The sequence below is a fragment of the Falco cherrug genome, chromosome 2, assembly GCF_023634085.1.
Source record: "Falco cherrug isolate bFalChe1 chromosome 2, bFalChe1.pri, whole genome shotgun sequence".
Lineage (NCBI taxonomy): Eukaryota > Metazoa > Chordata > Aves > Falconiformes > Falconidae > Falco > Falco cherrug.
Window position 1 is genome coordinate 33,744,334 of NC_073698.1, and position 14,016 is coordinate 33,758,349.

At 37.8% G+C, this 14,016-nt stretch overlaps 1 protein-coding gene across 7 annotated transcripts in view; it reads right to left on the reverse strand.

The window, feature by feature from the left end:
* Positions 1-14,016, reverse strand: part of AKAP11 (A-kinase anchoring protein 11) — a 46,308-nt gene that overhangs the window by 25,328 nt on the left and 6,964 nt on the right. For all 7 annotated transcript variants that reach the window (XM_027815789.2, XM_055701446.1, XM_055701445.1 and 4 more), the window contains exons 2-6: positions 11,568-11,675; positions 5,725-5,841; positions 2,013-2,060; positions 1,247-1,381; positions 132-396 (exon numbers count right to left, since the gene is read on the reverse strand). In XM_027815789.2, the coding sequence (XP_027671590.1) occupies positions 132-396; positions 1,247-1,381; positions 2,013-2,060; positions 5,725-5,841; positions 11,568-11,627 (625 nt within the window). In that variant the 5' untranslated portion in view covers positions 11,628-11,675. The remainder of the gene's footprint in view (positions 1-131; positions 397-1,246; positions 1,382-2,012; positions 2,061-5,724; positions 5,842-11,567; positions 11,676-14,016) is intronic.

Genomic DNA, 14,016 nt, shown 5'->3' on the forward strand with positions numbered 1-14,016 from the left:
ATAATACCCCTTTACAAACCATGACTAACGTAAAAAAACTCCTGCTTATTTACATTTACTTTCTCATAAGATTCTGACAGCCTAAATTTCAAATAACAATTTCTACAAGTCAACAGCATGCAAGAACTTACCAGCACTTTGTATCTTTGAAGGCTCATCTTCATCTAAGTGTTCAAAAGCAGTGACAAAATCATCCTCAATTGAAGAAACTGACTGATTAGTGTCATCATCTTCTCCATGGGATGCCTCTGTTTGATGTTTTTGCAATGAGTTTACTTCCACTACATATCTTACGCCTGTGGTATACTTGCTCAGCAAGGTAAATATATAATCAACCTTGATCCTTGGGAACGAAGGAGACAGTCTCATCACACAAAACACTTCAGGAAGCTGATTCTTGAAAAAGAGAGCAACAAGAAAACAAACATAACAATCTTAGAATTATTTCAACTGTCAGGAATGGCAAGAGATTCCTTCAATGCATTTTTATGAACAGTAAACAATTTACAAGTATTTTAAAGACAAGAAAATGCACGTTAAAAATCTGTAAAGGAAAACAGTATTTCAAAGCATGTTTATGCTGAACAGTACCTCAGTTTATATGATATTTGTTTCTTCAATGTATTTTTTCCCTTATATGCAACATAACTACATTTAACATGTATAATTAGTCGATATGGCTTTAAGAAGTTTGCTTTAACAACATTTATAATTGGAACTAATAAAATTAACATAATAATAATGGAAATACTAGTAAAATAAAAATAATGGCACTTATACAATTAACATCATTTATAACTGTAAATAATTTTTTGGTAAGAAAAGAGCCCACTGAGTTTCATGAACACCTGACACTCTCTTAATTTTTGGCACCTCTGTTCCAGGAAGAAAAGTCCGCTGAGGGTGAAAACTGTATCTGAGCAGAGATAGGTAACTTGACACGTTTCATCTTCTTCCCAAATTGGCAGTGAAAGGGACTAAAGCCTAGCAGAAGCATTGGATCAGCACTATAATTAAATATCTGTTAAATATTTTCTGTTAATAACACAGCACTTGAAAACACCAAGTTTGAGATTTTCTAACATTCATTTTAAAGAAACCACAGAAACATAACGACATTAATACTACTGTGGTTAAGATGGCTCAAAAACAAAAGCAAGGCAAGTTGTGATATGACTACACTCTTTATGAAGCCAAATATAAAGCTTCTGTAATTAAGACATACAAGAAGACACAAAATTTTTACCTGATGTTTCATGACATAAGGTTTTGCCAAGGTTTTCTTTAAATCTTTTAGAAATATAACCTCGTTTTCTTTCAGTTTGCACAACTGGAACGATTTCAAAACATCTGGAAGCTCTACAGAAACAGCTGCCAACTCCTGATTTAAATATACAAACATATTGAGAGTACAAAGTGAAATAAATAACATGTAAATGATAATGGTTTTGATCTCATATCCCCCATAAAGAGTAACAGCTGCTTATTTTGGTAAAGTTTTTCTCTTCTTGCCTATTCCCTGACCCATCCCCCACTTATTTGTTTGAACTGTGGTGTAAAGCTCATGTAAACAAGCTTTAATTCAGTCCACACTCATCCCCAGCTCACTCTTCTACCAAAAGAAATTCCACTGTTTCTCATGGGACAGAAGAGCCTTGAAAGTCACATAGGAGAATCTTGTAAGCACTGAAAAGCAGCTGCACATCCTGTAAGGTATGAAACTATAAAGAGGACACTGAACTCTGCTAATAATGGTTCTCAGTGGATCTCTACATGCTCTTAGTGTGCTTTACTGGAATGGTGTTTTAGTCCCCTATTACAAAAAAAAGGACAAGGCACTTCTTTAACCATGATCTTAGATAACTTGTACATTTACCTACTATAAAAAAGGCCTATATTTTTTTTTTCTCAAACACCAAAATTCATCCATCTAAAGAACTAGGTACTACTAAGAAGACATCACCAGTGCTGAAGAACATTATTTTCCAATATAGGTAAGATATATACTGTACCTGCAAATGAGCAGTACCCATCTCTTCAGCAAAACCTATAAATGTAATCTGTAAAATAAATACATGAACATATTGAAATACAGAAATAACTTTTTTGTCTTCCGCAGATATTTAAGAGTTGAAATTCAGCAGGATTTACCATAAAACTTCATTCTACTGCCATGAAAACCGTATCTTGAGGGTAGCATAGCTTGCTCAAACAGTAGCACAAAGTCTTAGATATAAGAATAATAACGCTACACTGTTTGATTTGTGAAAGGTCAGATCAGACTGAAAAGCATATACAACATTTAAAACCCACTACACAAAAGCAGCCCATTGGCTGGTATACACCGAGCAACACATACAAGCCTCATTACATCTGTTAAAATAAACATGATTTTGCAAAGATCAGTGCTCATCTGTCCTTGCTTCAGGCTGGACACATATAAATCAGTTCCAGTCTGAAATCTGTCCATGCTAACAAACTGTGATACATTTGGATATACTGAAGAAAGCATAATGCTAACACATTATACAATTTACCATGTAAATTGATTAGCCTAAGGCCAAAACACAACAGATTACTTAGCCACATGTTTGCATGCAATATCCAAGTAGACAAATCGCTGAAGTAAAAGAATTAAAACCTCCATTCAACCTCAAAAAAAAAAAAAAAAAAAAAAGTCGTCTTATCAGGCTCAGGAACCTGGAATATGTCAGAAATGTCAGCTTTACCTCAGGTTTTTGTGTTTGTGGACCGGGAGGTATTTTATCCCATATTGTCCGTCTATTCTGTCTGCAGGTACCTTGTATTGTTCAACATGAACAGACCAAAGTGAGACAGTCACTACTCAAACTTTGTTTCAAATGTCGGATTGCCTCAGTCCTCATTTCGTATCTCCCTGATGACAAATCAATCAGGTATCTGCATGCTCCAAAAAAATCCCAAGGCATTTCTTTTCAAAGCAAGGTTGTAAGAAAGTAAATTTTGCTCCCATTTTGTAGATATGGAATAAAGCACAAAGATTAAACACTTCCACTGATGCTTGGACTCAAGTCTGATATGGCTTGGATTCAATTATTTCAGAGTGATATGCAATAGACTGAATTTTATGTACTCAAACCACAGCTCATATGAAATTTCTAGCAGCTACACCCTGTTACTCTAAGGTAGCTGGTTGGTTCTCAAGTTTAGAAACAGCAAAGAATATAACTATGTTTATAATCATTTATTATTAACAGATTCACCTACTTGCTTGGGCATATATAGAATCTCTGAAAGGGACAGAGCTAGAAAAAGAAATGGCTGAAGAACAATTCTGTTTTGAACTGTATTTGAGTTCTGAATGTCTTATTTCAATGTGTGACCCAAAAAATTCCAAGTTTTCTTTTAAACTGAAACCATACTGAAGTATGAAAAATTCTGACTTTTTTATTTCAGGGGGTCTTACGCTGGGAAGCTATGCACCCCCAGAAAAGATCTTGTTTACATCCACTTACCCTTAGTTCAGTTATGACATCGTAAGTGAAACAATGCTTCGCAGTAGCATTCCAAGTAGCTCCAGACAAATTACAGGTCTCCAGCACTGTATTCACTGTGTTAACTATGAAATGATCCTGTTTGAGCAACATAACCCTCAATTCTTACATCTTTTCTTCAACTCCTAAATCTCTCATCTGCTCATCTGCAAGACACCTTTCAACTACTACATCTTTTTATCTGTACAGTACCCACAATATGAACTGAATTCCTCCACAGAAAAGGCAAAATAGCAAACAATTTAAAGGACTTGGAAAAAACTAGTTCTCTGAAGAACATTATGGAGGCTTTAGGGTTTGTTGTTCTTGGGGCTTTTTTGATAGCTTGCTTTTTTTTTTTTTTCTTTGTATGGGTGTTTCCTCTTTTGTCTTCCTACATGTCCTTTCCTTTTCTTCAATATAATGATTCCAACCCTTTCCTTCTCCCATGGGACAACTCGTGCAAGGTAGGGCAGTACGCAGGAGTCACAGCTTCACACAAATGAAGGCCAACCAGTCCATATGTACACTGATGGGCCACCAGACTGCTGTCAAAGAGAACACACCACTGCAGAGTCTGCGTATTTTTGCCTCAATGACAACACTAATTTGGATTTCTTTACTGTGCCTGAACTCCAGTTTTCACAGGATAATCACCTTTTAATACCTCGAACATATCTGAAGTTAGTACACCAGTTCAAAAGTTGTTGGGGAGTTGGCCAGGGTGATAGAAGGCCAACAGTCAGTAATACAACTCTTTTCTTTAAACTAAAAATAGTGCATGAGGCACTGTATTTGAAGGTTATCATAACCCATAATCCCAGAGAAAATGAAATAAAATGATACAGGAAAACCTAAATTCTGGGTTTTACAAGTCTAATTATCTTTGCAGTCCCAATAACACTCTTTTAACGTTACTCTGCAGGTGTCATTCCCTGTATTTCCTAAGAAAAAAATACCTGTTCTGTTGCAGGATATCGACCCCCATATTTCAACTACAGGGCTCTTAATTGCTTGCGCTAATAAGGTAACTAAATATAGTCAGCTATCTTTCTCCATAGGGACCATCATTACAGGCATATAAAACATGCTGGCAGCTATTTGTTAGGTTTGCTACAAGATGAAAACAAAACCTGGGGGTGGGCAACATTTGAGGGGTTTTGTAGATTCTAGAGCACAGCCTGTCTGAACAGGCACAGACAAGGTTTTACCTCCTCCTCCACCATTTAGGTCTTCTTCCTTACCTCTGCTCTGTCACAGCTCTTCATCTTTAACAAATTCAGCTTCCTGCCTGCTCCCTAAAGGTTTCATACAGCCGCAACCACACCGTGCAGCAAGTCCCAAACCCCCTGGTGTTACCCATGCAATCCTAACCCATCTCTGCTGGTCACACAACCTGCCTCTCCCCTTCCTCCTTATCCAATTGTCAGTCTTCCTTAACCACTTCCTAAGTCTTTTTAGCTTTATTTCTCCCTATTTCAGTTCCTCCACCTGGCGAGTTCAAGTCATCCTTTCCTTCTCTAAGCTCCTTGTCAGGCCTGTCAACTACTACTTAGTAGTCTTCTAAGACACTTGATAAGCGATATATGGTACACATTGCTTCTTACTTTTTTCTTTTCCCTTTGGAGAAGCTGCTGTCTTCTAACTCAAACTGCTCTAGTCATTTGCCCACACAGCTTGAGATTTATCTAGACAGTCCTGCATTCTGCCCAGATCTACTTCTCTCCACACCCTGTCCAGCTATTGGCCCATCTGTATTAATGTAAAAGAAGTCTAGATCTGTGATGTTGAGGCTTGAGCTTTTAGTGCTGAGCACAGGACAAACCAAGAGCAATCAGTTAAAATTTATCCTCAGAGCTGGATCAAAATGTTCTGCTACTTTGTTAGGATACTGTCTCCACACCCTCAACCACAGGAGTGCTCACAAATGCAGAACACTCAGTTACACAGTTTTTACTAAATCATCTATCTACACATTTTGGTTTTTTAGTTTCATAAATTCTACAAATCAGAGAAAAGTCATCTTGAAATGTCACAGCTCTTTTCAAGTCTACAGTGACTGAATTCAAGAATGACAACAGCGGGCAGAGATTTTACAGCCAGTAACAGCACTGTTCACATTTAATATCATGCAACGTCCCATACTGCTTCAAGCTAAATGGTTTTATATCATAGCCACAAAATATATATAAATGGTCAAGTTATGCCACACCTCAATAAAATTATCTTGTTCTTCCTGACTTAGACACTCCTCTGATGATACACTGCATAACTCTTTTCTGCTGTGTAGCAGTGACTTCATAGAGTGCAGTACACCTTCACCAAAACTCTGAAAAACAATGAAAAAAATGTAAGAAAAAAATGCATTTTCAGTTTTGGATACAGGGTCCATTCATCTATCCCCTGCCCCCCATCGGTTTCCCTACTCTAAGTACCATGTTTGAATTTTAAATTTACTTCAGGACATGAAAGTGAAACAGCTAAGTTGTTTTCTTCAAGCAATACTTTTGTTCCAAATGAAGTGGACCATTCTGTATTAAAAAAAAGGTGAGAACATGCTGACTTGGAAAAAAGAAACAGATGAATCCAAGAAGAAATCCAAGCCCCATCTATTCCTTGCATCAAAGCCCGTATATGGAACTTCTTCATCAGCTTGTCCTTAAAAAGGATGAAAAACAAATTTAGCCAAGAAAAGTAATGGAGGTGGTTTCAAAAGTCAGAGGGGAAGAAAAACAAAAAAAACCCAAAGAAAATCTACACACATTCTCCTTTCCCATTCCTTGAAGGATATGAAACAACTGTAATTTAATTCCATGTAAATACTTCTTGCAACGATTCTTATATTTACACTTATGGTGACATGCAAGTACCCACACATGACTATAAAAGGCTTAAGAATCTAAGACTTTCTCCTAGTGTAACAAAGTGCAGCAGAACAGAAGAATTATCATCACTAGTATCTGAAGGCAAATAAAACATGACAACAGAACAACAAATCCTGTTTCATTCAGCTTGTAAAAATGACAACATCCCCTCACTTGTTTTAGGAAGTCAGCAACTTTTTTACTTTAAAATTGTCAACTCATCTAGCAAGTGGTAGCGTTAAGAAGAAAAGTAAGATCACGATGTGGTTACAAAATGTTAATCTGGTTATTTATCTCTACACGAGTGCCCTGTTAAAAACGAAGTGAGAAATCAGTGTGTCCAACTTATGACGAGTTATTTCAAATCTGCTATTGTTTAAGAAGCTATGCAAAAGTACTAGGTAGCCAAATCTAGACAGATAACGTTTTGCATTTCTGATACTCCCACAGCAAAAACTTTTTTTTTTTTTAATTTATGGTAAAAAGTGATCTTACATATTACAGTTAATCCTCGAAAAAGATCTGTTTTTTCCCTGTAGAAAAAAAGGTATCAAGTACTACTACATGGGAAGCCAAATTATTATATCATGTCCAGTGTCACCATGTTTGCACTCATGCTGATAAAAAATTAGGAAAGCATTTCTAGAATGAATAGACAAAAGCAAAATAGAAACTTCACTTCAGAATCCTTCAAACTACCAAAACATATTTCAGATTGTTAGCAAGCAAGGCTCAGACTACCACCCTGACAACCAAGGCCAAGTGACACTGAAGCAGTCGAACCAGTCATTTTTATAGAAAATAACAGCTGAACTATTTTAAAATGTGTTTTAGGCAGTTACAGGGTCATTTGAAATAAATTGATAAAATGTTCATCTATTTTCCACTTTCATCTACTCCTTTGTCTCTACGTTAAGATGCAATCTACCTCCACACCTTAGTAACACATCTTTGTACTTTCCAAAGTATGCTCACAGTGTCTTTCTCTTTGATTCTCTGGATCTTCCAAATTTACAGGTGGCTGCAATACAAGTATTGCTCAAAGACTCTTCCCCAGTAATTGCTCCATTCATATCATACAGAACTCATTTGTGAAGTCCAGCAAGCATGTTGAAACGTCTCATTTTCAGCTTCTACAATAATTTAATCACTCACAGCACTCAAAATAATAATTAAAAAAAAAAAAGCCATAGAACGCAACCTGCTAATTTTCTGCAGACCAACAGTGATCCAGTTTGAGAAGGGCTCATCATTATTCTCTATTGGTTAAGTTTTCAAAGGCTACAAACTATTATATATACCATTTTTATAAGCAAGTACTTCCCCCTAGTTTAACATCCTGAAAGGCAGGATGAATAACTAGAACAGAAGTATGGTATTAGGAAGTACTGAAGTGAAGGAAAATTCAAGACTTTGGAGAACCAAGTTGAAGTAGGAAAAGAAGAATGATGCAGCCATCAGAAAAATCTCCCCTAGGTCTGGAAGAACCAGCATACAAGACTATATGCAGGTCTGGCAGCACACTGATGGTGGCACTCCACAACTGAAGAGATAAATAATCACATTTAAAAGGGAGGAGGAAGGAGGTAGTGTGTGTTTTTAAGATCATATTAATGAATATTAAAAAATCAGAACATGAAAAAACAAAGATATGGAAATTAACAGGCACAATACATACACAGAAAAAAGATCTATCTATTTGGACTTCCATAGATTATTTACATTGAAATATATGAAGAGTTAACAAAACCAGAAACATACACAGAAAAAAGATCTCATCTATTTGGATTTCCATAGATAATTTACACTCAAATACATAAAAAGTTAACAAAACCGGAAAAACACAGTCTTTACTAATAAAACTGTTTCTGGAAAAGAAGAATTTGCCTGAATGCAGATAGCAAAGGGGGTTTTTTGAGTATAGAGTAGATGTAGTCAGTAACCCAGTAATCAACTTCCTCAAAATTTATCTTGAGACTGAAGTCAAGTATCATCATCATAATTAATAAATTTAATAGAGAAAAAAAAGTAAATATGTAGATGAAACCTGATGATAATTCAAAGTAAGCAGAAGTCATCAGTGAAGAGGAAGAATAGCAAATCACACGGGAAGAACTTGTTCAACATGAGAGTATTTTAAAATGCAACTATAAGAAGTACAAATTTATGTCCTTAAAACTATAAGCAAGCTTTAAAACAGAATTGTGAATTCACAAGCTGTAAAACGGAAGACCTGAGTTGACTTCTTGAGGTCAATATGACACAGCACTGAAAATAGCAAACGTGACCCTAGTACTCATCCTTTAGTGAAAGAACTGACATCAGTCATTGAGAAGGACATCCTATGTAATTGCACGTACAGTAACATCCACATGTAAAAAGAAGATTAACTCACGACAAGCCCAGAAAGTAGGACTATGAAGGATAATCACTGGAATACAGAGGCTTTCATATAAAAGCAGACTAAAACCATAGTTTACAGAGTTTCCAAAAACCAAGGCTAACAGAGGACAGATCACTCACTGTAAAAACATCACGAGGGTGAACATCAGCCGAAGAATAATGACATCCATGAACAAGCAGGCATAAATTTGCTGTGAATAGCTTCAGCCTGGAATTCCCAAGATTCTTAGCTATTACAGCAGTGTGGTTTGTAAAGACTTAAAACCAGCAGTAGGTGTTTTTTTGTTTATCTCTCCTCATTAATTGTGAGACTACATTTATTAAGCTTTTCATATTCTTATCAAAATTGGGCTTGTGACAGCAAAGGACTGGACTTATTTTCAGAGAAATTCTGTAATCCAACAATGAAAGCAAGCTCCCTCACAACCCCAGCCTAGGAGACAGACAACTACATTGAAAACTGAAAACCAACAAGTTTCCAAGACTATCAGTTCAGTTTAAGTAAGGACAAAAGGTCATCTTCAACAAAAGCATGTAACTTGTTTTTATAAATAGTATAACTACTTCCAATATACATCATCACATGGGCAAAAAAACCCTAAAGGAATCTAAAAAGCTCTACTTGCTAAATCTGCGCAGTCTTTCCTCACAGAAATTCAAAAGTCACATCTCTCAAGAAATCATATTTCAATCACGAGCACAGATATCAAACTAAGTTATACTAGGGGGAAAAAAACAAAAATATCCTCAAATGTGCACAGAGCAAGACAGACCCGAACAATGCAAATCCTCGTCACACCTCAGCTCAAGTGAGCAATTCAAAGTTTTGCACTGTCCCTTTTGGGGCCAGCAAATCAAGAAGTCATTATCTATGGATCCTTCACACTACACTGGAGGAAATTCTATACTAATCAGTTGCATTAACTATTGTAAACATCTGTTCTCTAACATCCCAAACAACCCACAAACCTCTAAGATGCCATGATCAGCAGAGAAATCAAGTCCAGTGCTAGAGACATGTTTACTCTGCTCTTAAGTAATAAAGCAGCTCTTCCTGATTTCATGTGCTGTAAGATTTAAATGGACTGAATATTCTGAAGTCATTTTGTAAAAATGGAAACTTAGGCTTTACCAGTTTAGGCTGCACTGACTTTGAAGAGCTACTATTGCAACAATTCTTGTTAAGTATTAGGAAGTGTTATGAAAAGGACGTGAATCAGACTGAAAGCTGTGAATCAACAGAAAATGAAACACTGTGTGATTCTGACCACCCTACTGCCTGGCTCTATGAGAAAGAATCGAAGTTCCACACTATAATCTCAGTAGCCACCCCTCAGGGAAACACCAAGAGGACACAGCCACAAATCAAAACACTGGCATCTGCCTGTATGAAAATGCAGAATTCTGAAGAACACCTGAGAAGGGCCAAATTCATGTTCCTAGAACCACACAATCCAGAATGCTCAATGGCAATTAACAGAGTGGTTCTCAGAGCTAATATGGTAGGCAACCATTAGAATCAGTGACGAACCACTGGTCACTATCATTATTAGAAAGATGTTTCTGCAACACAAAGGTCTAAAAACCTGGGGGGTAGGGGGTATCAGTTTGTTTGGGTTTTTTTTAACTGAAGAGGAAAAACAAAGGGCAGACTAAAAAAGTCCTCTAAAATCCAGTTTATGTTTAGGTTAAGAATGCAAAATGACTATGTAGTTAAAGAACTCTGTTAGAGCTGGAAATTTCTCATAAATCAATAACATACGTTTTTATACCATGTGTCTTAAAATGAGAAAGCATCACCCATAATTACAAAATCCTTAATATGTGGCAGTTAACATTCCATATCAGGAACAACAGATTGATTGCAGTTTCTACAGGATATATACCACCAACACCGTTTCCTGAAAACAATAAAAGCTGCTTATGGAATAAAATAAAGCTATTTTCATGCAACAAGATACTTCCTTGCACAGTTTCTCCTCTTAAGTGTTGCACACACCTGCAAATAAAGAATTTATTAGTAATCAGGGAAGACCTAGAAAAATACTCATCTGTATTCAACTGCCTTGAGAAATATGACTGGATATATAAATTTCTTCCTTCAGGACAAACTGCAGCTTTCATTTGAGTAAGTACTCACAGCAGTTGCAAGAAAAATTGAGGAAGAGTATTGCAGTCCTCCAAGCTGAAGTGACAAAATTTAGAAGAATAAATAAATAAAAGCTGTTGAAAAAGAGCCTACTAATGTCCTTCATAAATGCTAGACATATTTTCTTTTTCACCAAAGCACTGCCTAGAAGTTCATGTAAACACAAGAATAAGACAGTAAAAAAACCAAGATGTAAAGATACAGATATTACAGCAAGCCCTAACACAGAGTTCACAGAACAGTTTTCAATGAACACTACATATTTTTTATGACATATAAACTTGAAAAATCTGTGCTCAAAATAAAAGTTACACTCCAAAAAATAAAGCAAATTTTAGCAAGCAAATGCATCATGATTTCATCATCTCACCTTAAAACAAGAGATGAAGACAGGAGACAAAAGCATGCACCCCTTGCTTAAACTACTGTCTCCCAGGTCAACTACACTGAATATGCCAAAGCATAAAGCAAAGGCAGTTTCTTTGCCTCCTTGAAATGTTAGACAACTAAAATTAAAAGGAAAAAAAATGCAAAAAACCCCAACCAAAACTACCAGTCCACCTGGTTCACTATTAGACTGTCGTGATAAAGACTGAAAAGCTCTGAAATATTTTTCTTTTTTTAAATACAGATAATTACCTTTTTCATGGATATCCTTGGTTTCATTCGATTGCCCTGAGTCCTGGCGTACATATCCATGATTTTACCAATCTTAGTATTCGATGAAAGAAGTCAACCCAAAAATACCTACAAAAAACATTTATACCCATTATTTTGTTTTCCCATTTAGTTTGTATACATTTTGAAAATGCAAGTAGAGAAAACAAGAACCACTAAAAACAATTAAAAAGCATTTTAAAACAGAAATATTGAACATCACACTATCCATTCTGACTGTTGCCCTTAAAAAAGTATCGCCTTAAATTTCATGCATTGTTTTAAAAATTGTTAAAACACACACCTTCCAGTTAGTTCCAACATTTTTCTTTAACTAGATTTCAAGGCTGCACTGGTGGGGTCATGGGAACTTTACATTAAATATGGTTTCACTATCACTGATACCCTGGTGAAGTTTATCAGCAGATTCCTGTACCATACTATGCATCAGAATCACCAGAATTCAACAATTAAGAGGAAAATGTACTACTTACCCACTCAGCCAACTGGCTTATTTATTTGTCAACTGTTAAGTACCACAGACAAACACTAGTGATCCCTGTTAAGGCTAACATGTATCAACAACCTTGTTCTCTGGCACTGCTCTGGGCAGTCCTGTCTTTGCTGGTGAAACACAGGCGACCAAAGATGCATTTACCAGCACTCTTACTTCACCAAAGCAGGCCAGAAGCTACCCTTATTGATCTTAAACGTAATCCTAATAACAAGAACCAAAAAAAACAAAATCAAGAGCAATGAAAATCAAACCAAGTTTAGCAAGTTTCCCTGTTTAATCAGCAGCAATGAAAAGAAATAATCTATTTTGTTTCATTCATCTCTAAATCCCCCCAAACAGACAATAAGTATAGAGTATTAATGAAGAAATTTATTAATATTATTATTAATGTGCTGTGCTTGTAAGTTCTATGAAACTTTTAATACTTCATCTTTTCCCACAGTCACACCATTTAGCCAGGAAAAAGAACTCTTAGACTATCCAAAATAAACCAGGTAAGGAGGAAATGCATGTAAAAATGACTGCAAAATAAAAAATAAACACCAAGACATCAGAGTATAGGTCTCCTTTGCACAACTGCTGGCTGGGTTTTCTTGATCTCATCTCAAGCACATACTTAACCTTTATATGGGAAAGAAATCTTTATATAGGTTTGTTCTTGAGTATACGTAATCTAGATGAGTAGTGGCACCAAGTAATTGTATTATCTTCCCCCTCCAACACCTTTAAAAGTAAAACCTCCTCAAGAGGCGCTCCAGAGAACTACAGGCCTGTCAGCTTGACCTCGGTGCCGGGGAAGGCTATGGAGCAGACCATCTTGAGTGCCATCACACAGCATGTGCAGGACAACTGGGGGTCAGGCCCAGCCAGCACGGGGTTATGGAAGGCAGGTCCTGTTTGATGACACTGATCTCCAAGATGACCCACCTAGTGAATGAGGGAAAGGCTGTGGATGTTGTCTACCTGGACCTTAGTAAAGCCTTTGACACCATCTCCCACAGCATTCCCCTGGAGAACCTGGCTGCTCGTGGCCTGGGCGGGTATACTCTACGCTGGGTAAAAAGCTGGCTAGCTGGCCGAGCCCAGAGTAGTAGTGAATGGAGTTACATCCAGCTGGTGACCAGTCACAAGTGGTGTTCCCCAGGGCTCAGAACTGGGGCCAGTCCTTGTTCATCAACAACCTGGATGAGGGGATCAAGTGCACCCTCAGCAAGTCTGCAGATGACACCAAGCTGGGTGGGAGTGTTGATCTGCTGGAGGGCAGGAAGGCTCTGCAGAGGGATCTGGACAGGCTGGACCAATGGGCTGAGGCCAGTTGCATGAGGTTCCACGAGGAGAAGTGCTGGGTCCTGCACCTGGATCACAGCAATCCCACACGTGGCTTGCAACAACTACAGACTCGGGGAAGAGTAGCTGGGAAGCTGCCCAGCAGAAAAGGACCAGGGGATCCTGGTTGACAGTCAGTTGAACATGAGCCAGCAGTGTGCCCAGGTGCCGAAGGCGGCCAACAGCATCCTGGCTTGTATCCAAATCAGTGTGGCCAGCAGGACCAGGGCAATGATCATCCCCCTGCACTCAGCACTGGTGAGGCCGCACCTCGAACCCTGCGTTCAGTTTTGGGCCCCTCACTGCAAGACAGACACTGAGGTGCTGGAGCGTGTCCAGAGACGGGCAACGGAGCTGGGGAAGGGTCTGGAGCACAAGTCTGGTGAGGGAAGTGGCTGAGAGAACTGGGGCTGTTTAGTCTGAGGAGACTCGGGGGATCTTACTGCTCTCTCCATCTACCTGAAAGGACGCTGTAGGCAGATGGGGGTCAGTCTCTTCTCCCAGATAACAAGCATCAGGACAAAAGGAAATAGCCTCAGGTTACACCAGGGGAGGTTTAGAATGGGTGTTAGGAAAAATTTCTTCCCC